At 38.5% G+C, this 26,894-nt stretch overlaps 1 protein-coding gene and 1 long non-coding RNA gene across 2 annotated transcripts; one reads left to right on the plus strand and one right to left on the minus strand.

Annotated features, from left to right (window-relative positions):
• Positions 1–8,740: 8,740 nt before the first annotated feature.
• LOC122337901 lies at positions 8,741–14,727 on the plus strand. The gene is made up of 3 exons (XR_006249635.1): positions 8,741–9,981; positions 10,156–11,111; positions 13,110–14,727. It is a non-coding gene; the product is annotated as an uncharacterized LOC122337901 (long non-coding RNA).
• rnd2 (Rho family GTPase 2) lies at positions 12,282–26,395 on the minus strand. The gene is made up of 5 exons (XM_043233792.1): positions 25,746–26,395; positions 24,470–24,557; positions 17,477–17,586; positions 14,743–14,877; positions 12,282–12,872 (listed from the first exon to the last, which is right to left on the minus strand). The coding sequence occupies exons 1-5, from the start codon at positions 25,848–25,850 to the stop codon at positions 12,603–12,605; spliced, it is 708 nt and encodes a 235-aa protein (XP_043089727.1). The 5' UTR covers positions 25,851–26,395; the 3' UTR covers positions 12,282–12,602.
• Positions 26,396–26,894: the final 499 nt, after the last annotated feature.

Below are 26,894 nucleotides of genomic sequence, written 5' to 3' on the forward strand. Positions count from 1 at the left end.
ACCCAAAGGGGAGTTATGTTACTGCTCTCTGCTGGATATTTGCACACATAGCTTATCTGAGAGCGTTTTTAGGGCTGTCTGTGGATAGGTTGGCCAGAGAAATCCAGTCTAAATGTTTTTACAAATGGGCCCAGTTGTATAGATTGTTACCGTGACATTCTTTATGCATTTGTTTCTCAAGGATTTTAGGAATGATGTGCGTTTTGTGTATTGCCTTAAAGGGATAGTTCACTCAAAAATGAAAATTTGCTGAAAGTGCCCCTGTTTTGGATTTTTGAAGGTGACCTTTCATGCAGTATACAGCTATAAGTGAATAAAACATCGGTTTGCACTATAACATTGCACACATCCACCAAAATGAAAGTGGTTTTTGGTCTTGCATGCTTGCCAACCTGTTGTTGGGGAGTCCAAAAACCAAAATATGAACCCATAATAGGGGCTCTTTAAAATTCATCCTATCCTCAGGCCATCCAAGACGTAGGTGAATATCAGAATGGATTCGGAGTAATTTAGCATTAAATCACCAACGGATTCTCTGCACTGAATGGGTGCCGTCAAAATGAGAGTCCAAACAGCTGATACAAAAACAATATTATGAATAGAGTAAGCTGCTCATATATAAGCCGAAAGCAAGTTAAAAGCATCTTCTTCACAAGCGATGGACTGGATTACTAGTGAATTATTGTGATGTTTTTATCAGCTGTTTGGACTCTCATTCTGACGGCACCCATTCACTGCAGAGGAGCTGTTGTTAAGTTAAATTGCTCAGTTACAATAAGTTACATTTCCCCGAATCCGTCTGATGAAGAAACAAACTCATCTACATTTAGAAAGGTCTGGGGGTGAGCAGATTTCTAGCAAATTTAAATTTTTTTGTGAAAAGCAAATAGTGCCTGCCAGTGCAAAACTCATCACAGTGATGACAGTGTTTGTTGCTATGTTTTCGGTTTCGTTTTTTTTGGTACATTTCTATGCAGCTGCTTACTGAAAAGAGCTCAACTCCAAGTTCATATGATAGTCTGATAGTTTTAAGTGTTAATAGGCTTAATAGTTTGTTCAGATCCCTGATCCTAAGTATGAGGAATAATATTAGTAATTCTTGTTTTAGCAAACACCACTAATAATCCGTAACCAGTGCTTCCATATATCCATGCTAACTTTACTTCGCAAGCCTTTGTTTTTAGAGAGCTAGGTGGCGCCAGTTCAGCACTTATAGACCATTCTTCACCTTAAACTTTCTTGCTCACTGTTTAAACATCGTTTTTGCTTAGCATTTCAGTTATATCTATGACAATAGATTTGTATGAAATGGCCTTTCATATCGTTTTAAGGAACCGTGCAGTTAATCTGAGCAGAAGTGAAGAGTAATATGCAGTACAACATCAGATGGTTTCTCAACTCTGAAATAAAAAGTTTAACCATCAGATTATGTGATTTCACTACATACATAGCCTATGATATCACACACGGCCATCAGGACATTTCACATGTGATATGCAATAATCAATTTTAATGATTTGTGAAACAGTTTGTATGAGCGGTTCAGATCGAATTAGCCCTCAACAAACACTTTTTACGACTGAACGATAGAAAAAAACGAATCATCTTCAGTCCCTGTGAAGACAATGACAAATGTTCATTTTTAATGTCTGTTTGTTTTGAATATTTTGTTTTATGAAGTTGCTTTAAAAAAAATAATAAAGAATATGTTTGCTATGTGACTGCTAGAAAGAAAAGAAAACACTTTTTTTTTTTGTCTTGACATTATCCAGAGACGCATTTCAGTGATTCTAGACATTCTTAAAATGATCTTGAGAAACTTTACTCGAGTGCCTGTGGAATGTCGCTAGGGGGCAGAGTCTGCTTGTGAATACTCTCATCAATAATGAAGGACGGGATTTCGTCAGGGTTTGATGATGATTGTTGAAGAAGGATTAAAAGAAAAACTGTAGCTATATATACACTTCCGTTCAAACGTTTGTAAGCAGTAAGATTTCTTGAGAGGAAATGAATACTGTTCGGGAAGGACATTCAAGTAATCAGAACTGATATTAAAGACATAATATCTGGCAAAAGTGTTCAAAAAAATGCCGTTCCTCTGAACTTTATATTCAACAAGGAATGTTTCCTGAGCATCAAAGAGGCTAATGATGAAAGAGTGATTTCTGAAAGATCGTGTGACACTGGAGACTAGAGTAATGATGCTGGAAATTCAAACTGTGCTACGACAGGAATAAAACAAATGCCAAAATATTAAAAAAAGAAAAAATATTTTAAATGGTAATAATATTATATATTAAATGAAGTACATATGTATATAGTATGTGCATTTTTAATATTCTAAAACGTTTTATTTTACTTTTTTATAAGAATATTCTTTTACAAGTAATATTGTAATTTTTAATAGTTTATAGCAATTAGTCTTTTAGATAACATGCTTTGTGTGTGATAGTGAGACGCTTCATCTCACCTGAGTGACAATTCATTTCAGATTTGTCTTCCTCTCTTTTTTCTGTGTGTGTGTGTGTGTGTGTGTGTGTGTGTGCGTGTGTGTGTATCTGTGCTATATTCCCAAATCTCGAAACCAATCAAACGGAAGTGCCTGTTTCAGCAATGTGTAGGGTCCTAGAAAAAGTGCTGAGCTTCCTTTATTCTCTTTCATTTGGCAGGTGTTTTTCATTCATACAATACCCAGAGTGCTGTGATAATATCAATGCGGCTTTGCTCAAGGTCACTGCCCTGCCGGCGGAAAGAGGGCTCCCGCTTTATGGGTCATTTCTGAACCCGTACCTTTAAAGCAGCTGCGCAGCAGTTAGCCTATATGGCATCTGTCTGCCCTGGCTGTATGCTAACCAGCCAAACCTCGACCGTTTGGTGAATCTGCAAAGCAAGCAAGGTTTCTCTGGACTGACACGTTCAAATTAGCCAAATATTTACAGTCTATCAAAGCTATAAAATCTGATGGCTGCTCTTCTGTCAGTTTAATGAAAGCTTCACGTCTGATTGTTATTTGTGAAGCAGGGCTGTGTGTATGTGGGTGTTTTACAGTCGTGGTGTCAAGGGTTAGAGTTCGTTTACTGCAAACAAAGAAGAGAATGTGAGCGTGAATAGGATAGATTATGTTAATTTCACCCTTCCCTGTGGCGGCCCCTGAGGCGTGTGTGTGCCAGGGTACGCTGTGTGTTGTCTGTGCTCCAATAAGCTCATTAGCAGTCTATATAGATATGATTACATACATATGCGCCAGCACACATCCACAGAGACCTGGACAATGAATGGTGAACGGGAGGGGGAGAGAGAGGAGGAGGAGGAGGAGAGAGAACTGTTGAACAGAAGTGAATAGAATTCATCAAGTGAAGTGGCGAACAACAGCCCAGCTGAGAGGTTATGAGTGTAAATAGAGACTTGTGATGAGAGGGATAGAGAGAGAGAGGGCGCTTGATCAGCTCTTGTCTCTTTCTCTCAACAAACTGCTCTAATATAACTGTTGTTCACCCTTTCTGCTTTCTGGGAATTCTGCAGTATTAGTGGCAGCAAACGGACTTGGCTAGACATAATGTCAGCTCAAGTCAACCAAAAACTAAAGGAACCAAGGGGTCGGTGCTCTGCTCTATAGTTTTTGCAAGTCACCCGTTTTAATTTAATTATATATACACACACACACACACTATGACTGTGTATAATATGTGTATATGCAGTATGTACTGTATATATACATGTGTGTGACAGAGAAAATGTTACATTTACAAGCATATACTTTTTTAAATAAATATATAAAATGTATAAAAATTACTACAAAATCTACCAGCACACAAAAAATTTAGAATTGTTAAATGTATTATATAACTTATATATTTGTATGTATATTTGTGGCTTTGTGTGTAATATATGGAATGTGTGTGTGTGTGTGTGTGTGTGTGTGTGTGTGTGTGTGTGTGTGTGTATAAATGGCTCTGCATGTGTACTATATTTCTAAAATTACAATATAATACATATTTATATAAATATAATACAAAATGAAAAAAAAATCATATATATATATATATATATATATATATATATATATATATATATATATATATATATATATATATATATATATATATATATGAAAGTGTTTGTCAACATAAAGTGCCTTGCCAGACCATTGCATTTCACTGAGCACATCTTCTCCTGTGTATCAGCAAAGATTGAGGGGGAGAAAAAGAAAAGAAAAACAACTATTCAGCTCTTCGTAGAGTGATATCAATTTTTTTCTTGTCCCAAAGCAGATAACTGGCTACATGTGTATTACAGCAGCTGCTGCCCACTGACTGCAGTTGCGGTTGTCAGCTCAGCCCTAAAGCCCTGCCGCACAATACCGCGCACTGTGTGTGTCTCCGGTTTTTCTCAAGGGTGTAATCGAAGGCGAACAGAAACGAGGCAGACTGATTGAATTAGAGGCGTGCGCAGGGCAAATCTGATAGCGTGTGCAGGTTTGAAGGAGAATGTGCGCTTGTGTTTAGAAAGACAGTGATACGGGTGATGGTTTAGGCTGCGTTCAAGCATAGGTGTGAAGGCTGACTGATTTGCTTTAATTTCCCTGGTGTTTTGCCACTATGTGATTTACAGGCAAATGAGTGTGTGCGTATGCAGAGACGCGGGAGGTGAGAAAACAGCGTAGAGTGAACAGAAAGCGAGAGGAAGGTCTGAAGTGTGAATGAGTGTTGTTTTTCTAGTGCTCTCGGAGGAACAGGACGACATATTGTAAAGCAGCAGGTGTCAGCAGCCGATGTGGGACCGCGTCCGCGCTCTTGCTGCGTCAATCATCCAGGAGAGGGAATCGGATTGGCTGAGAGCCATGATGGGCGGGGAATTCTGCCCAATTGCGTTCAACTTGTCTCAGTCTCGGGCAAAAATAATTTCGCCCAAAAAGATTTGCTGTGGTGCTGCTTGCACTTACACATTCAGTACAAGATGAGCTACCCTTGCATTAACCTCTAACCTTAAACTGAAAAATATATTCATTTGCTCCACAATTAGATTAGCCTTTTCGGTTATTTATTGGAGATTGAATGGTTCACGTTCACCTTTCATTGTCATTGTTCATAAAAGAGCAGCCTAAACACTTTTCTCGTGTTCCACAAAGTCATATGGGTTTAGAAAAAACGATAGCAGCAATTAAATACAAAATGTTAATTAGTACTACTAACATTAGCATCAGCCCCAGTAATTATGCAGTCATCAATGTGAGCAGTCATTTTTTTGCTGTAGTGTGTGTGTGTGTGTGTGTGTGTGTGTGTGTGTGTGTGTGTGTGTGTTGATCTCGCCTCGGATTCTGTACAATTAGCAGAGACAATATGAGGAGGAAAAGAGAGACCATAGATAAATTAAAGGAAGCCCTCCAATTAAAATAGACATTGCATATTAAAACATAAAATTGGTCAGCAGTTTCTGATGTTCTTTTCATATTCAAGTATATGAGGTGTTTGCAAGCCCTTTGGAAAAAAAAAAGATCTGAATATCTTGACCACAAAGCAAAATGACCTGCTTAAAGTGATCATGCAATGAAATCTATCCATTTTATAAATTGTTGTTGGTCTAAATGTGAATGATTCATCCATGCGTGTGTTTATTTTTTATTTCATCCTTGTAATGTTCTTTATCAAAATGTGAGCTCAGTCCAATAATTCCTGTCCACCTAAACTCTGCCATTTTCTGCCTCCATCTCATCAGCCAATTCAAACAAACCTTTTCAGCTTTAAAGGGGCAAGGGTTGAATAACAATATGTGACAAAAAACTATGTCTGAGTTCACAGTAGTCATAAAAGAGTAGACAGATTGACAAACTACTTCCAGTTTACTCATACCACACATGTACTTTATTACACATACCACCAATGTACTTTATTTGTTGTGGTGAATTAATTACTTATTGAAAAAAGTGCTACTCAAGTGAGTAAGCCATTGAGACACAGCCATTGTAAATTACATTTTGTACAGTTAGCGTCAACAACTTGCCCTTTCTGGCAGACACTGTAATTATGAGGCCAAAAACATTTGTTCTATTGTAAATATTTCATTTTCAAATATCATTCACCAGTAAGCATATTCGTGCCATCATCTCCTGAGTAATTAGTCAAATGGTATTTGTGGCTCAACTGATTGACTAACAAAAAAACCCTGCATCTAGAACTGAACTCAAATGGCTTATTTGCACAAGTCGAGCAGCTGCCTCTGAGATGAATGGCAATAAACCTCCCTCTGTTACATCAGACAAAATCAAACAGAGCATTTTAACCTCTAACTCATTTCTGACCGGTCTCAGGAGTCAGACAGACTGGTGACAGACTAGAAAGAATCTCCCTGAGCCTTCACCTTTAACCGCTCGCTCGCGCCACAAAGATAGAGACAGCGAGAGCATCTGTGTGGACCAATCAGTGCCACGGCTGAGAGAGAGAGGACGTCTAAATATTTGCTTGTGAATGTTTGTGCATGTTGACAGTGTTTGTGCATGTCAAGTGTGCATGTCACTCTTCAAAGACTTCATTTTCATCTCTCTCTCTCTCTCTCTCTCTCTCTTCCCTTTTCTCCTTTTTTCGCCTCTTTCTACACCAGGTTTGGCCCCTTGCCTGGGCGACACCAATAAACCTTCTTTGCATGCTTAAAAAGCAGAAGCAGCAAACGCGTCTGGAAAACACATCAACATTCTTCTCCATCATTCAGCTTCTGAACTCCAGTGTCAAGGCGCGCACGCACACACAGTACTACGGGCTGAAAGTTTCCTAGGCAACACCAAAGCAAGTGTTTCATCAGGATTTATTTACTCTGTAAGTGTGTTTGTGTGTATTTGTGGACACATGCAGAGAGCAAAGTGCGCTTAGAGACTCACTTAGTGTCAATGAAGCTCAGTCTGACCAGCGAGTGTTCCACAAGCTCCGTGTTTATGTGTCAATCAAACAAAACACAAACAGACTGCACTGACAAAATCAGTCACAAAATCTGTCACCAGTGACATACACAAACTCTGCTGAAAAGAACAGCCTGGACCGGCCTACAGTGGTTAGATTGTCTGTTTTGTTGGTTTTATTGGGGGTGTTGGGCACAAGCTGGTGTTTAGTTAGTAGCCAGCTGGTGTCCAAGCCTGACTGGCTGGTTGCCAGTGAAATACCAGTCTGATCAGTCTGCTAAACCCCCTAAGACTAGTAAACCACTTTAGGCAGGCTGATATTTTTTCCTGCTCAGTACACATTACCTTAAACTTCAGTGTACAGGAGACTCACTTATGGTGTATGGCTCATTTTTTTTACAACGATGTAGCAACCTATGAAGCTCAACTGAAGTAATTTTCAAAACAAGACGTTTTCTTTTAGTACACACAAAATTAGTGATTGTATGGACTTGTACAGAACTGACTAGATTTCGCCAAGGAAATGAGACTGCAACTTCAAATAGTAAATCAAAATTTACAGTAACCAATCCAAATGTTCGAGTCGTATGTTGTTTTGTTTTTATTTCATTGAAATGACCTATACTGCTAATAAGCTGATTAGACTGTTGAATGTATATTGTTAACATGAATAAATAAATGAAAGTTACTTTTTTTTTTATATCCGCCAATAGGTGGCGGCAAGTGATCTCCATGACCAAACCATGACCGTTTTATTTGTTTCAAACACACAAAACTTCAGGGATCGAACAAGAGACCTTCGTAAGTGCAACAGATTCATTTCAAGAACACTGCTACTGTGTTTCGAGACCCAGGGCTTGATTTGTTTTTTGGCGGAGCACAAACTTACAATTTAACTGTCAATGCCTAAAATTTGAGTTACTCAGTATTGTTTGTTGAACCGTTGTGTTAAACGCACACTGCTCCTGGTATGAAAAAGAACAAGTCTGTGATTACCTGTGAACAAATCATAGTCCTGCTCATTTCAAACGGCATTTTTAGATACTGCATATTGAAATTCTGTTTTTTGTCGATAATAATTTAATCAATATATTACTGTCAGTCAAACAACTTGCAGGCCACGTTTTTTGTTACTGCTCCTTTACAAGAATGGTTGGAGTTAGCATAACTTAATTCATGTGGTGACAAAACAGTCATAAACAACCAGAGCACGGCGGATGAACAGAAACGTCACCTTGTCACACAGCATTTTATATTTAGTTCTGTGTTTGTTTTGCCTTTTGTCGCACCTGTGAACTCTCAGTTGAAAAAGCGAATTTAAGTCTGGAATACTAATGTGAATGCTAATTCAGTCCTGTTGTCTGTTCATTTGGTTTCCAGCAGACAAAAGGGCATTTTGCCATACAACAAGATCTGCCAGCCACACACACTCTCACACGTTTGATTTCCTATCAATGATAGGGTCTTTACACTGACTTCTACTGTTATATACTAAACTAATTACATTTTGCTTCCCCTAAACCTGATGTGAAATCATTTAGCATTTCTATACTGTCATTAACAATTATTCAATATGTTTGTGAAGTGATCTTTTTTTTTTTTTTTTTTTTTACAGAGACCATTGTGTGCCCAGCTGGTTCCTGATTGTGTGCTGGTATCCTGATTTATGGTTTAACTAGGCTCATAGGGACATTTGGTTCCCATAATACTGCCAAAACCTAATGGATATACTCGTAAACACACTCTAGAGACACTCTTGATCATCTTCTTGGCTTGTGAATCATTTTAGGGCTGTATGCGTTTACATGCTTCTTTTTAGTTCATCATTTTTGTTTTGCTCAGCAAATGGGCAATTTCACATTCCAGAGTCAAAACAGTGTTAGGACTTTGAAGGGAAGAATGTGTCTTTGAATATTCAGAGAGCACATGATGACTAACTGTCAGACACGCACACACACGCAAACGCACACACACACACAGACACGCACACACACACACGCACACACACGTTGACTAATCCTCTTACACTCAGCCTGAGCTGTAGGGCTCTGCTGGTCATGACTGTTGCTGGCAGCCTCAGCTACCTGCTGCTGTCAGAAGCTCATCATGCCACATGTTTCTCTGTGTGCATGTGTGTGTATATGTGTGTGTCTCTGAGGCACAGGGCGGTAAGTCAACATGATTGTGTGCAATGTTCAATAACACGGAACATGTAAAATTAATCAAACAAGACTGACACATCCGTCATTCGGGCTTTGGATGCATGACCTCAGTTTGTGTGTGTGTTTGAATGCATTTCTCTGTTTGTTCAAATAGATGGACTTCTTCATAGACCTTCCAGAAACCACGGCAACAGCATCCCCTCATGCTAGTCTGTGTTGTGATGTCACAAAGGGCTGTACACAGTTGCCTTGGCAATGACTGCATATTCCTGATATGAAGCCCTAGTGGTTTTTTCGTGCATCTAACTGGCTTCAAGAGAATTTGCATACAAAAATAACCACTGTTTGTTGTATCCAGAACATTGTAATGCTGCACAAAGCCGGATTTCTTGAGTTGCTTCTCTTTGAGGTTGGATTATGGTTTTATTCCAAATTGGAATAGACTTATTAAAGCACAATACTCTTCCTGGACTCTACAATATAAATTGGAGTGAAATACACTGTTTCCACACAATTTAAAGCACACTGCAATTCTGTGGAGTTAAACTTACAGTGGAAATCTATGGGGCAAGGCATTGAGAGTTTAAAAGCAATGACAATTCATATTGTGTGGTAAAGCATAAAGCACTTCTTTTATACAATTTAATTAATTATTTTGTATTATTATTTTCTTTTTTATTATAGGTGACCTGTTATTCTCCTTTGTACAAAATTTAAGTCTCAGGTGTCCCCCGAATTTGTCTGTGAAATTTCATCTCAAAATATCTCACAGATCATGGAAGTAGAAATGCACAGTTTTCGTTCATGTTTCTTTAAACGAAAATGAGTTGCTGCTCCCCACCACAGGGGGAGTGAAATATGAGCGGCCCATTTTTTCACAAGCTTGCAGAGAAAGGCCTCCCCTGTGTTGTCCTTTTTTACCTTTTTGAGGTTAGTAGATGCACCACAGACCCGTTTATAGCACTAAAAACACATAGTCAATGATACTTTTTATTTAAAGAGCAGTAAAAACATAACTATTGTGGACTTTCTAATTACTTTTTGTGCTCTAGAATCAGTTTTAGGCCACTTAGGTTGTTTGTCAAAACTGTGACTTTCTTTCAGGATCGTTTTAGAAAGTTTAAAAGAAGAGCAAGCAGAACAGCCAGCAATTCGAGGAAACTGATATGCCACTGCAGACAAGGTCCTGTCTAGGAGCCCGATGCTCCTCGATACAGCTCCCCAGCCCATCATGAAGGCATCTGTGTTGACCACTATATGCCTCTGAAATGCAGGGTCTAACCATGGCCTGAAGAGACAGATTTTTTTTCCCAGTTGACCCGAAGCCCCAGATGGCTGAGATCCCTGTGTTTGCACAACCGATCTCACAAGTGAGCTAATATAAGCCGGCCATCGAGATCCGGGTGCCCTTCTCCCAAAGCCGAGCAAGGCACCCTCTGCTACTTTGATTTGGTTTTGGATTGGCGGTAACCCACTGTTCCTCTTGGGTATGATGAAATAAAGACTGCAAAATCCAAATTTCATCTCAGTTAGAGGGACAGGCTCTATTATGTCCTTCACCGGTAGGACCACAGTCTCCCCATGCAGAACAGAGGCATCCTTTTCCAAGCGAACAGATGTGAAAAGGACGCCCATGAACTTGGGAGGAAGCCTGGCCAACTGAATCGCATAACTAAGTTGAAATGTCCAGATCAGCCAGCTCTAGCCAGGCCCCCAGCCTGCGTGCAAGAGGGATCAATGGAACGGTCAGCGACATACCCCCGGTGGAGCAGCCAGGGGAAGAAGGGTGACTTAATAATGGGAAGCAGTGTTACGTCCAGATAACAATCATCAAGCCTTGAACGCTCGGGAGAAGGCGGGGAATTTACTTCCGGCCATTGGCTGGAAGAAGACGAAAGTACCTCCTTTGATGCAGTGATCAACATCTTATCCTCATCCAAATCCTCAAAAGAGACACTGGGTCCTCTGTGGGGCGGATTGAAGCCGATTTTCGGAAGCTCCATGGGAGCGCTCACAGTGTGGACATGTACCTTCCATTAATGCCGTCTCAGTCGTCTGAGGTAAGGATACTACCGCACCCAGAAGCAAATGGTCAGAGAGACATCTTGAGAGACACTCTCAACGACCATATAGCTGTAGGAAATTGCTCTTTTAGCAGGCCTGTTGAGGGAAAGGACCTCAGCACACAGTGTGTAGGTCCAGGGGGATTTCTCTGCTAAATTGCAGAAGAATCTTGGCTAAAAATCTCCTGCAGCCCCACATTTCTTTCAATGAGTGGTTGCACGCTGCCATCTTATATACCCGAATGTATGGGGGAGTGGTTTGGCATGCAAATTACACTCAATGCATTACTATAAGTAGCTTGTTTTTACAAACTGCATGACATGTTGAATTTATTTTCTATTGTTATCAGAGTTCAAAGGGCTAGTTCAACCAACCATGAAATTTGTCAAAAAATATAATCATTCACTTACCCTCATGTTGTTCCAAAACTGTATGACTTCACTTTCTTCTGTGGATCACAGAAGTAAATATAGTGAAAAATGTAGGGTGAACATACGTGCCATTTTTCCAGGCAAGTCCTTGCCAGGATTATCTGTATCTTTTTGAAAATGTAAGGAACTGATGTCATACACCAATCGCTCTTCACGCAAACAAAGCCAAAACCTAGATATTTTAGGCAATATAGAATTCCTGGCCAGGACGCATTCGGGAAAAATAGCTCTTATGGTCACCCTAGAAAAATGTGCTTATATAGTGAAAGTCACATGTTTAAAATGACATGAAGGTGATAAAATAATGACATAATTTAAATATTTAGGCTAGCTATGTGTGACCCAGAAAACTCCAACTTCCCACGTTAACTTCAGAAATTCTGCCTCGCAAAAGTATACCACGTCTATCCTTAGACAGCATTTGCGTTGGTGTTCCACTATAGTGTGAATAAAGTCTTTGTAATGTCACGGAGCATGACTGATGGTGCTGTCACACATGTAAAGGAGTGAACAGCAGAAGTCACAGATGTCTTTGTTCTGCTAACACTAATGCTAATCATAGCTAAAGCTGGGGAAAGATTCTCAGAACTCCGGAATTCCAGGGATTTAGTTCCACGCAAATGAGCTTGCTGCAGATCTGTGATCTCTAGAGAAGTTTTGTTTAAAAACCAAAAAACCAAACAAAAAGAAGTGTCTTTCCAGTAAAGGTAAAGTAAAGCCATCCACACAAAAAAATCCAAACCCTTTTTTTTATTATTTTTTTGTATCTGCTTTACACAGTTTGTGACACTTAGGTCAGCTAAGCAATACCACAATGATAAAAATAAAAGCAAACTTGAAGTTAATAAATAGAACTGCTCTGTATAATGTATTCACACATCTGTACAATCCCATTGGCCATATATGGGACAATATGTCTCTCTTTTTTGGGGTACATCTCTTCATTTTCTCTGTCTCTCTCTCTCTCTCTCTCTCTCTCTCTCTCTCTCTCTCTCTCTCACACACACACACACACACACACACACACACACACACACTGTGACTATGTGCATTAGTCTACATGATGGTGCAGCTCTTGGCTCTGTCCTCCCTGAGGGTAGGGGTGGGTTCAAGGGGCGTGGCCTGTGAGCTGACTGGCAGTAGAGGCTGATTAGATATGCGCTTGAGAGTGCGGCGCGAGGAGCTTCTCTTGAGGCTCGGGATGGCCTCACGTCTGACGGACACCAGCGTGGTGATGTGAAAGACGTCCCGGACGCTGTTCACGCACATTCGGGACGAACACTCCACATATGCAACTGCGCCCAGCTCGCGTGCTCGTGAACTCCCCTGAGAGACGGAAAGAAACAAGTCAGATTAATTGTACTGTGTCTCGTTTCTCAATTTCCTTGTCACTCCTTCCGCTCTCATGCTCTTTAATGGAAACTCTTTTTTGGTGTTCATATGAACTACAGCAAAAGCTGAACCAAATGTCAAAGCAAAAATAAACACGCCACTCAACGTTTTCTCATCCCCTCCCTTCTTGTGCTTTTTGTGCATGTCAGCTAATGGTTTTTTTTTCTTCAGGAAAGGGGTGCACAAATAATGCATGAACATTTTTTTCTACAACAAAAGGTCAGTGAAAGTACATGAACATATCTAATACACCTCACAACAAAAACATGTAATTTGTGACTCTAATGCTTTAACACTACTTGAATTCTGTAACTACTAGAATGGCCATAGCAGGCACTTTGACTGTTCACACTAAACTGAACTGAAAGCCATTTCTTTCCTTTCATATTTACATTCTATGCTTGCTTTTTATTTTATGATACCACCACTCAAAAAAATTATCCAAAATATTGTGTCAGTGATATAAATATGATTTAAGTATAAGCAAGTTTAAGCATTTTTAGTTTTAAAAAGTTGAATAGTAATTAAGACAAAGTGAGACAATATTTAAATAATAAAAATAAACAATAATGAGAAGTAATATTTATTTGCAACAACTACTGGAGCTCTGAATGATGCGTGGCGTTGTCAAGGTAACGTTTGATCCATCGCTCCCTTCACCAAGGGTGTTCCAGATACTTATAGGAGACAGAAATGCTATGCACCCTTAAAAGAACACACTTCAAGGGCCTTCGAAGGGAGTAGGGCACAGGGATGCTCACTTCTGATTGGAATTCGCACATAAAATCAACTAGAACAAAAGTTGCTAGGCAACAGTGACAAGAATCTTTAATAGTGTGAAAAAGAAGCAAAACTGAAATTATACACCCTCTATAATGCAAACAATCAATTTGACCGTTATGGCCATTTGAGGTAGAAACACTCAGAACTCTAATTTTAAAATTTAATTTTAATTTTAATTATATTCTCATTACAGAGAAGAATTATAGGGAGAACTAGGTGTTTTATAATGAAATGTTGCTGCAGCGAGTTGACCCACTCTGAGCATTGACGTAACAGAGGGAGCATTTTCTACTTCTCTCTCTGTAGTTTGGTTTTTGTGTGTAATTATAGAGCTTTCTTCTAGCGTCTGCGCGCTTAAGAAATGGTTTCAAACGCAATATAAGAGCGGTTGACATGACATTTCAAACTGTGCCACCAGTCAACTGCAGTGTGAGTTGCTATACTTCCGTCTAAAAATATTTCAAACAGTAGGAAGGCAGGGCTTAATCTTAATAAAACTTTTTTATTTACATATGCTCCTAAATAACCGCATCTATTTTTGACCCTGAACTGACAGCCTACATGGTATATTTGTGTTGTTAACTTGCTAGCAGACTATGTAAAATACATATTTTTTGTATAATACATTTTGTATAATACTATGTGTCTTTGTTCTCATGTTTGTGTAGCAGCAGTAGCCCCCTGTGTGAGCGTGTTGATTTTTGTGGTTTATGGGGACACAAACGTATTTATTGACATGGGTATGGCAGCGGTATTACAGTTTGAAAGTTTATGAGGACGCTGCCAATGTCACCATATTTCAAAAGGCTTAGAAAAACCATACTAAATGATGTTATTATGAAAATCTAAAAAAAGCATAAAGTTTCCAGCAAGGGGTAGGTTTAAATGTAGGCTTGGTGTAGGGCAATATCACATATAGTTTTTAACAGTAAAAAAAAAAATATTACGCCTCATCCCAAATACTAGTGTGTGTGTGTGTGTGTGTGTGTGTGTGTGTGTGTGTGCGTGCGTGCGCACTCACCTGTTCATGAGTGACAGGTATGAGTCTCTGTTTGGACAGTTCTCGTAAGGTGCTGACATCTGTTCTCATATCCAACTTACAGCCAACCAGCACCAACTTTGCATTAGGACAATACTCTTGAGCCTCCACCTGCCACTGAAAGAAGGAAAGAAGAAGGATCTGTCATATGTAAGTCATATTATAACAAATGTACCCATCTACTTACCTACGGATCGACGCTACCGTTTAAAACTCTGGGGTAACATTTTTTAAATTACTTTTTTTTCTGCAAGAATGCGTGAAATTGATCAAACGGATTTGTGCTGTAATAATTAAGTTTCTATTTCAAAATTCTAATCATCAGAGAATCCTGGAGAAATATTTCATGGTTTCGCCAAAAATATTATAAAGCACAACTGTTTCCATTTTTTGAGCGGCAAATCGGCATTTCTGAAGAATCATGCAACACTGAAAACTGCATCAAACTGCTTTGCATCACAGGAATGAAACTGAATAAAAATGGTACCTTTCTTCCTTCCAGCTTTTAACAATGCATGTATTGGCTACATTTTGGGAGTGACATCGAAATATTTTATTTCACTTTATAGTCAATACTTGCAAAAGCTGTTTATGCTGTGATACAGTGAGCCTGTGGCGCTCGTAATGAGTGCATAATGTAGTTGTACATACATCTGAGAGAGAATTAGGGAAGCAATTTGACCAGTAATTGTATGATTGCTTACAAACACTCACACTCATGCACATCCAAATCGAATCGCACAATATTTACAAGTTACAGCTACAGCTTAGTAAACAACAGCTTTAAATCTCCTTTCACATCAACCCAGCTGAACCTGACAATACCCTTTAGCAGAAACAATGCAGATTGCTAATGAAGACCCATCCAAAGACAGTTATACATACGGCATGTGTGCGTAAGAATGGTGTATTTGTGTGTGTGTTGTTCACCAGTCTCTGCAAAGGTTCAGCTATTTCAGCTATGGCACCATTTCACAGGTCCTGAATGTGTTCAGCCATCCATCACACAGTGCTGTGATCTTTAACCTTATATGCCACCGTTAACTGGCCAATCGGAGGTCACCGCCTGCCTCTCAACATTCCACAACGGCCTTTAGCTCCGCCTCTGTGGCCTCAGAAGTGAGATGCTGAAGTGTATAGTATAAAGACGTGCTGTGTGTCGAGGTTGAGGTCTCTGCAGAGCAAAAGTGGGTGTTTCTGAAATTCTGGGCATTTTCAAATAGCTGGCTGTTTCTCAATCATGCAGTTAAAATGATCCCCCGGACCTAACCTTACCCCTAAACCTACCCTCACTATGACGCCAGACAAACCGGCAACATGGTGTAAAAACGCCCTGATGTGGTAGCTCCCATTACCTTACTGCAGAGACCTATACTTCAGCGTGTCTGCTGTAACAGGGCTTGCAGAACAACAGGCTTTTTGAGAAATTTTGGGATAATTCCATCAAAATTTAACCTCTTTATAATTAAAAAGAATATTATTTAAAAGTTTAGGTTCTGTGAGATCTTTAATGTTTTTGAAGCAAAAAAGGCTACATATAATTGATCAAAATACAATATAAACAGTAAAATTTGAAATATTACTGAATAAAAAAAATTTTTAAAATAACCTTCACATTTTAAGATGTAATTTATTCCTGATACAAAGCATAGTTTTCAGTTTCAGTATCATTGCTACAGTTTTAGTGTCACATTTTTTGTTATCACTGTCAGCAACCTTTGTTCTGCTTAATTGGGTCTGATACATTTAATATGCTACAATAAATGTTTTCAAGGTATATTGGTGAACAGAAAGGTAAAATATAAAAAAATAAAAGTCTTTTGTAAAAAAACAAAAACAAAAAGTCTGTCGCTTGCACAATATGAGTAATTTTATTTCATAGCAATGGTACATTGCACATTATAGTTATGTTTGCTTTGAATAAGGTCTTTATAATATGAAAATATTTATAGCGTACATAATTAATAATTCTTGTCACCAGTGTCAATATCACGAGACACTAAAACGCTACTGTTTGCTTTCACCTACAGTAAGACCTAAAGTACTGTGTTTTTTACAAGTATGTGTATTTAACCGCTGCAGGCCTATAAATCTGCAAAATAACTTGATTTTAAAATAATTCATTTCTCACAGAAGTATGAACTTTTTTTTAATCACAGTACTTAAAAATGCAAGTAAACAATAATTTTTCCTGACCACATAGCACAGAAACGTCACATGAGCACCAAGACAGAGACAAATTTCTTCCAGTTATTCGCGTCCACAGATTTATAACCACCCCTAAAACTTACTGACCTCAAACTTCTAACTGGTAGTGTTTACCGTTTCTGTAATATATGTGATATTTCATCTCTTTTCCATATCATCTGAATATCTTTTTCTCACCAGACATATACTCAAAAGACTTCAAATCAAAAAACACACTGAAACTCTCGAGCGCTAGGCTCACACCCTCATCACCACATAATTGTTGGCATCTGTGTTTAGGTTGTGTTTTTGTGTAAATCCACAGTGCCGTCATCCTCCCACTGCTAAACACCCACAAACAAAAACTCCTCTTAGTCGACAATTACATTGTGTTTTCACAGAGAGAGACTAATGCTGCAAGTATGTGCGTGTTACAGTCTACCGCGTCATTCCAACGTGCACTGGTTCAAGTACATACTAATGGTCCTCTTTTTTAGGAAGTGAGAAAAGAAAAAGGGAAGATTCTGACCTTCTTAGGGATGCTGTCCAGCGTCTCTGGCCTGCTGATATCAAAACAGATGAGCACAGCATCACAGTCCGGATACGCCAGGGGCCGTACATTATCATAATACGAGGACCCTGCAGAACACAAGCACAGTGAGGGATCAGGATGAAAACGCTTCATTACGATAAATCTGACGTTCAAATCAAAGAGGAAGCGGGGCTGATGGAGCTTGTGAATGCTGTGGCACGTACAAATTATGTACAGTGGGTCAAATAGCAAGGCAGATGATATAAAAGACTGATGTTTCTAGAGCGGTGAGCGTCTGAGCAGAAAGGGAAGGTCAGTTTCATTCCAGCACAGTAAATTCTTTCTCTTTGGCTGTGTTCGGAATAGCATTTTTAACATTAGCATGCATACTATTTCTGCAGAATATAGTACGCATACTGTATACTGTGCACATTGTGAATTTTCTAAGCCACCCTTGTCCCAGGGCTCAGTCAAGTGCAGTCACCTTTATTTCTACAGTGCTTTCAAAGCAGCTTCACAGTAATAAACAAAAAACTTCAAGTCCAAATGCTTTCAGAAAGACCACTCAAAAAAGACAACCGGGTTATAACTCAGCTCAGTTCAGTGTTTGTTCAGGAGTGCTTGCGTTTTCCCGCAATACTGTGCACCCAAATTGACGCTTCCATTTCCAGTGTATTAAAATTAAAAAAAAAATTAACACACCAGAGACTTTAAAGTCTTTGTTTTAATTTATTGAGCATTTTATTGTATTTGTAATTCAATTTTAACTTGTTCTATTTCCAAGATAATAACTTTTACTATTAATGCAATATTATGAGGACATAACCCATGTTATTTAAGTATTTTTATTTGCATTTTTATATTACACAGTAGTTAACGCCACCTAATATAAAGCGGGACCCATTTCTATAATACATACAGTAGCATATTAGCACAGTAATATACTAATATGCGACCTCACTGAATTCCATGTTTAATTGTCCAGTCATAATCACAAAAATAAAAACCACTATTAATTTGATTTTGCGTAACACAGGCCAATTAGTTTGATAGTGTGAAAAAGAAGCTAAAAAGAATCAGTTTCGAGTTCTTTCGTGATATTTTGGGATGCATATAGAAAACTCACATTACGTGCTCAGTACTTTGAATGGGGTTGTGAACTGCCACTGTCTAAAATTGGCATACTCTCCGTCTTGCCTGATCTTTCCTCTCGAACTTTACATTCATCTCTCACTCTCCTGTCCTTCCCTCGAGTGAGGACACAAATCCAGACATAGACAGAGAGCGATAGGGAGGGAAAGAGAGAGAGAGGAAGTGTGAGAGTGACAATGAGTGTTTGAAGCGCTGATCAAAGCTATCAGTTATTATGGGCTGGCCTCAGGAGCCACCCTATGAGCTGCATGTCCCACAATCCCCTCTGGCAGGTCTGTCAACCGCAGCCAGGGAAAGATGGTCAAATCTAATTTCCTAGATGAGAGTGCAAATAAGGATAAGACGAAAGTAATACAAGTGCTCAGAGAGACAGACTGGAATGAAAAAAGACGCTTTCTGTCGTCATATTGCTTGTTTGCTGAGTACGCTAGTCCACAGGGACAGAAGCACTTTATTCTGTTCTCCATACAACAGCTTCTAAAATAAACCCGTTTACTTAGCTATTTAAATGAGGATATACAATAGACTTCTGTTGTTTATTTTTATATAAACCCCATAATAATCAGCAAAACCCTAACCATACTCGAAGTAAAACTTTACACCTTTGCACCTTTACCCTTTCAGGAATATATGATCATTAACCAAAGCTTAAGAATAACAAGCAAAAAAGTCAAATTATTTTTAAAAAGGTTTAACAAAATGTCACGGGTCAACATATTCTTTAAAATTTGTAATAAAATTAATGCTTACAGATTTGCCCCCAAAGTATAGCGCAATAAACCTAAACCCAAACACACACACACACACACACACACACAGAAACAGAAACATCTGTATGTATTTGTATGTGTGGGTGCCCTTTCTTTAACACTCCTGTTGTCTTTTATGCTTTCCATTTAATAATTTGAAGTCCTTCTCATTGATTGTCACTCTCCTCTGCCAACCCAAAAACATTCATGCCGTGTAAAAGAAAAAAAAATCATTTCCTGTCTTGTTTGCAGTGGGTGTTATGCGTCTCCACAGAACTCTCAGCCGGTTGTTTTCTTTGTTTTATTTTCAAGACATTATTACTGTGATTACGTCTGTAGTGCTAGACATAACTTGTGACTTGTTAAAAACAGTGTGTCTGCATGAAACGCTGACCTGAATGCTTGCCAGTAAACATTCTCCTCTTCCAGTCCCTAGATTCACCTCTCGCCAGCTGTGAGTCTGTGTGTGTGTGTGTGTGTGTGTGTGTGTGTGTGTGTGTGAGAACTCTATGGGATGTCATTACAGATTGTTGAAGACATAGCCGTAAGCACAAGAGTGTCAGTTAGCTCAGTAGCAGCACACATATGCTCACACAAACATAGACAGACACCTCATTAAGACCCATCAGAGACACAGCGTGATTACCTGTGTGAATGTATGTTTATGTTTGCATTTTTTCTAGATCTAAACAGGGCTACGGGCAAAGCGTGAAAAGGTTAAACTGAAAAGGAGGATGTTGTGTCGGGAGAGACCATGCCTGGAGGTTGTATAACTGAAAGATTGCATTAAAATACGATTAGTGTGCAGGAGTTATCAATGGCCACATACACACTGTAGCATTTCAACTGCATTTAAACATGGAAGTGAATCTCCTAAATTACAGCCTCGTGTGTATGAAACAGAACTCAAAACTAGGATGACTAGGTAACCACAGCAGTCTCGTGCATTTAGTATTCTCTATTTTTGACCTAAGCAATGTTACAATGACCAAAGACTCATTATGTTCAGCGATTTTAACTAAACCACCGTCAACAGGGCCGCTGTGTTTTGTTTATGCCTGGAAAGTTGCTTTACAGAGTGTGCTGTTTAAAGCGTGCCATGTTCACTTATTATAAGCATATTTGCAGATTAGAATAAGTTGCTTAAAGTTATTATGGTGGAGTAAGAAAATAAATAAGTTAATGGCATGTAATGTATGTATATATATATATATATATATATATATATATATATATATATATATATATATATATATATATATATATATACATCCTCTAAAAGCCATCCTGGTCAAAATGATATAATGATACTGAGTGAATGCTCTCCACACATTTTATATGTTTATCAAGTACTTCAGTTGCACTAAATCTCAGCCTCAATCCATTCAGAGTGCCAGTACTTAAATAGACACCTATACATATTAGCCAGAAAGAAATGGTAATTTTAAAGAAATACGTCAGATGTACTTACAGGCTTTTGCATCTGAACTCTACACACACACACACACACACACACACACACATTCGTTTTTTGTGAAAAGTGGGGTCATTCCATAGGCATAATGTTTTTTATACTGCATGTGCTGTTGCCCTACACCAACCCTAACTCACCTAACACATAGGACTGGGACAAATCACATTCACCCTGCAATACCTATGTCATACCTGTGTCATTATACAAATTCATGTCCTGATTTGTCACAAAAACACATGCACACACACACAAATTATATTGCATCCCACAGCTCTGGAAAAACGTGTGTAAATGATCATTTTAATTCTGCTTTTAAGCCCTATCACCAACATACGTAGCATGCTGTCGATTACCATTTTCAGTTCAACGCTCGGTATCTCAGAACAGACAAAAGCTGTATTGACAGATATGTGAATACAATGGACGTTGTATGATTACAGCCTACACTATCTTGGAACTGGATTTCTGTCCGCATCTTGTTTATTTGGTTATACAAACTGAAGGACAAAGAATTACTTACAATTCTGAGGAAAATGCTCAAGATAGCATACACAACCTAAACAAAACAAATCACACAGTTAAACAAAGCGAGCCTCTCATTACCATTCAATGTTCTCATTACTCATTTCTTATTAGTCATCAAATCATTAGTTGCCCTAGTTCTCCAGCTGGCCCAAAACACTCATCCAGCGCTCGGTTTTACAACTGCTCATTCACCTTTGAACACTTTCATTACTAATCCATAACAAATCTTGACATATTCGTGACTATTTGAGACTTATCCACAGCTACATCATTTTGTAGCTTTCATGTCAAAATACTTTTAATCACACGTTTAGGGGAAAAATGGTAGAATAATATTACTGCCATGGTACGCTTGTTGAGATCTAAAAAGATGCATGTTCTTAAAGGTACATATTGTACATTAAAACATGCATTTTAGTTATATATTTAGTGCATATTAATAAACTTCGAAAGGGAATTCAGATTAACATACAGACAACTTTATGCAGTTGTTATTTTACTGTTATTTAATTAAAAATGCATTTATTATTTTTACTGTTTGTAATAATAATGTCATGATTAGGAAATTGACTCTACATATATTATTTTAAATATATTTATTAAAGGGACATTTTCAAATAAGACTTCTAGGGACAGAATGTTTAAATGGTTTAATTTTCTAGCATTTAAAGCTAATTATTTTTGTATGTATTGTATTGTGTTTCCTTTTAACCCAGCTTAGGACAACAATAACCAGTTATCATATTGGGGGGAAAACTGGTTAAAAAAACCTACTAACATTTGTCAAGAAAAAGATTTTATAGCTGATTCTTTGTCTGGCTCGTTCATCACGCTAGAGATGTAAGGTCAAGTCAAGTTCATTGCATTGTTGGATACAATATTTCATGCAGTGAGCTCTGTTGTATACTGCGCATTTTCTCAAAAGTAGAAGGTCATCTGAGTATGCATGGAAAATTTGCAGAGTATACATACTACAGAAATAGCAAGAGCAGTATGCTAGTGTGCATTTCCAAACATAGCTGTTGATTTCGAAATGCATTTGGTGGCACAACCGATACAGAAATCACCATTATTTGAAAATGGAACAAGACCTGTACTTAATACCCTAAAGATTTTTGTCATAAAGTAAAAATCAATCATTTTGACTCATACAGTGTATACCTATGAACATACACACGCTACTTATGATGACTTATGGCTTTAAAGTCCAGGGTCACATTTAATACAAGTGGCCATAAATTGGAAAACGCTATTAGCATTTAAAGTCGTTCCACCAATTTACAGATTGAATAATTTAGTTTGCTTTGGTATAAGAGTATCGATCAATAAGACACATGTAAATACACATACTTTTTGCACAGAAAGCCGCCGGGTGCCTGGCTGTTGTCAAGAGGGCTTACTGACAGCCTTTCTAAACAGTGATAAAGTTCATAACCAGCTGAACTTTATTATCACAGTCCACGCTGAAACAGACTCTCGTGTCCCGTGGTACGAGTGCGCTTACAGTAAAGCCAAGATTTACTCTAGACAGGGTTACAGTCTGACCCAGTGCGACCCTACAGACCAACAACAACAGCAGGAGAGGAAAACATTCCCATAGGAACTTAAAAAAGGAGATGACAAGAAAAGAAATTCCCATAAAGGACTTTTATAGCAGGGTGGGGAAACATGCGGAGGCCTAGCGTGGGGGATTTATGGGTCACGCTTGCTGAGAAACCCCTGAAGTGTGTGTCAGAACGAGTGTGTGTCAGCGGTGGTGTAGCTTAACACCAAGTGTGCTAAAATTCACACTGACAGCACTGTCCAAACACGCATACACAGCCCTGAACATATTACTGGAGTTCTGGATAACTCGGATTGTTTTATAGACGAGAAGGCTTGAATCCCCACAAAGCCATTTATATTAGAGATCTCACCCACAGATACCGTCCACAACTCAAGAGCAATATAACAGGATCATATTCCACTCTGTATTCATAAACCCCGCAGTGTCTATTGCGTGTTGTTAAATCAAAGCGGCGAGAGTTTTGCTTTCTGACTCTTCGTAGTTCAGACATCGCATACTTGAGAAAATGTTGCTGAAACAGCATTCTCTTGTGTGTCACTTCAGAGAACCGAAACGCCACGTTCAGTCTTTCTCAAACAAATTCACAAAGGGTCAGCCGGGCCATGGGAGCGGTCAGCAGCCAGGAAGGACAGGAATGAACCGTGTCCATGCATAGACGAGACTGGCACCAGGATTTGTTACAGTAGAACTTGTGCAATTGCATCTGTTTACCTATCCATGCACAGCTTTCAACATTTACACTCCCAGACTGTCTTAAATCAGTTTGAGAGCACAATGCTCGAGACACATGTTTGGGCTGGAATACTAGTATACTGTGGTATACTGGAATAAAAGTATATATATATATATATATATATATATATATATATATATATATATATATATATATATATATATATATATATATATATATATGCTGTCAAATGATTAAGAGCATCACATATAAAAATTGCAATTAACTGTTTGACAGCACAAAAAAAAATCTCACTCTATCACTAGCATGTTTATTTCAAGCGATAATTCACACCAAAATGTTGTCATCTACTCATACTCATGTCATTCCAAATCTGTGTTTTTTATTGTTTCAAAGACGTTTTGAAGAATTTGAACAATCCCCATTGGCTTCTCTTCCTACTATGGAAGTCAGTGGGGACCAAAAACTATTTGGTTATTCACAGTTCTTCAAAATATCTTCCATCTTTTCTGTTGAAAGATGCTTGGACAGATTCGGAGCGACATGAGTGGATGATGACAGTTTTTCCTTTTGGGGTGAACTATTCCTTTAAATGAGTCATGCACATTTAACATTTCAGTCAAAATTTGTGTTTTGACTGTGCGAATTGATAAAGGGTCAAAAGATGCAGCTTAAATTTCACATTGACATTACTTCTTGTGGCATGCCGCAACATTTGGTAAAGGTATGATTTTTCTAAAAAAAAAAAAAAGTAAATAAATTTTGCTTACTATGTATAGAAATATTATGTGTACTATGGTGGCATGATATTCTGAAAAAAGGATCTCACCTGATGTGTCCCACATGTTCAGCTCGATGCGGTGCTTGTCAATCTCAAAGCTGGCCGTATAGTTCTCGAAAACTGTGGGCACGTAATTCTGCAATACAAACATCTTAATATTTAGTCCACAGTCACCATGATTTTGCCAAGCGAGACATATTTCTGGATCTACATTATTTTCCAAAACATAGACGTAACGCCATTCCTACCCCTAAACCCATCCCTACCAATAAAGTATCCTTAAAATCAGAGGAAAATTCTAGTTAAATAACAAGGGTGTAAAAGCACCTTACTCTGGCTGCAAGGCTAAAACTGACATTTCCTGTGAACTTGTCCATCATCAATTCTGATTGGTTGCTTGGAATATTTGGTGAAATCATGATCACCCTTAGTCCACTATAACAAAACATCAACTGTCCAAAATACTTTTAAAGTTGCGTGTGACCCTCTTTGACATGTATAAATAATAATATAGCCTAAATAAGCACGCGGTTTTCGTTTTAACGCTGATCCTTCGATACTAGTAGTCGCGCAGTTGCTATGGTTACCCGCTCCTGAACGCGTTTTCCGTCAAAGCAATTGTCATCTTCATAGTCTTTGGTTTTAGTCAAAGGATTATAGAATAGTGCGCCAGTTATTACAATTTACAAATTATTATATTTTTCATTCTTTTCTTATTTAAGACAGTTAAAAAAAATCATTGTCCAGTCTAATTTGAAACTATTTAAATTGTATAATACGCATATGACACTAACTCTTAAAGGCCTTACTCCTAAAAAGTTTTGCAGTGAAATGATATTCGAAAACGCTGTAAAAAAAAAATAAATAAAAATAAATAAATAAATATATATATATATATATATATATATATATATATATATATATACAGTATGTGTGTGTGTGTGTGTGTGTATATATATATATATATAGTAACCAGGGTGCGAACTTATATATATACATATATATATATATATGTATATATATAAGTTCGCACCCTGGTTACTAGCAGTCTCACTTCACTCCTGCTAGTCTTTCTACGCATCTGCACTATTGTGTGCCCAGCGCCTTAACAGACAAGCATGCAATTTATTGAACTCGAACTTAAAATCACACAACTTTTAACGCAACCTACGCTCATTGGTTGAAAGCAGTCATACTACTGTTCTACTCCAACACTACTCCGAGACTCCACCGTCACCCCCGTTCACCCTATCTAGCAACTTATTTCTCCTGTTTTACACCGGCAGGACAGGTACAACGCCGAACATCGGGCGGCTCTGCTCACCTCCGGGTAGCTGTCCTTGGCGAACACATGCAGCAGCGCGGTCTTTCCACACTGAGTGTCACCGACCACCACGATCTTACAGCGGCTGCACTGTCCCTCCATCATCTCCACTGTCGGCTCTGTCCTAGCGCGGAGCGAGCACCATCCGCCGCCTGATAGCGCCGCTTTATAACGTCGAATTAATAAATCGGAGGAGAGACGACGAGAGTGGCTCTGAGTGGACGGGTGTAGAGGGAGAGAGTCCCCTCCCCTGTCCTCCTGTCAGTCTCCGGTTCCCACGGTGACTCCACGCGCCGAGGCTCACCCCTCTCGACTCGACGCGACGCGCCCGTCCTGCCTTCCTGCTGCGGTTTGGGCACGGTGTAAATTAAGCGACCCCTCTGGCTCGTGCGTGGAAATTGTTTTAACGATGTGATTTAACGCATCACCGAGTCGCTCGTTCGGGGTTCCCAAGGTCACGAAAAACATCAAGAAAATATCATTCGATTAAAAGCCACGCGCTCGGAACATTAGCGCGATTTAATAAAATGTCAAAAAGCCACAACCGCTACAGAGATCGCGTCCGTGCTAACTCCGTTCGCTGGTTTTGAATTCATAGTTTACATCAAAAAGATATTTATGTTTCTAAATATTAGTTATTGAGTTATAGCCTATATTGCATGAGAAAATGGGCAAGTGGGTCTACCTGAGTCTCTTTAAGTGGAAATATGGTGATTCGTCAAAGAGATGCATGAGTCATCTGAAAACCTTGTTGTCTATCTTTGATGAATGTAATCGCTTTTTCAGCACATTTGGGTTTTGGGGGTAATTAATTTAACCTAGAACCAGAGCTCTCAAGAAAAAAATGCATACATTTAAAAAGTAAATTGATAAAAAGGTAGGGATGTTGCTTTTCGGGTTACTTAATTACTCGTTATTACTGAGAATAATACATTGCACATGAGTTTTTTCTTTAGTTCTTTTTTCTTTTGAATATTTACGGGTTTTTTTCAGATAACTAGAAAAGTAGACTATAAGAATACAACTTAATTATCATCAGTAATAATATAAATAATTTCTGCAGCATGATTGCACTTGCACTTTTATGGTTTTATATATATATATATATATATATATATATATATATATATATATATATATATATATTTA

The sequence above is a fragment of the Puntigrus tetrazona genome, chromosome 3, assembly GCF_018831695.1.
Source record: "Puntigrus tetrazona isolate hp1 chromosome 3, ASM1883169v1, whole genome shotgun sequence".
Taxonomy (NCBI): Eukaryota; Metazoa; Chordata; class Actinopteri; order Cypriniformes; family Cyprinidae; genus Puntigrus; species Puntigrus tetrazona.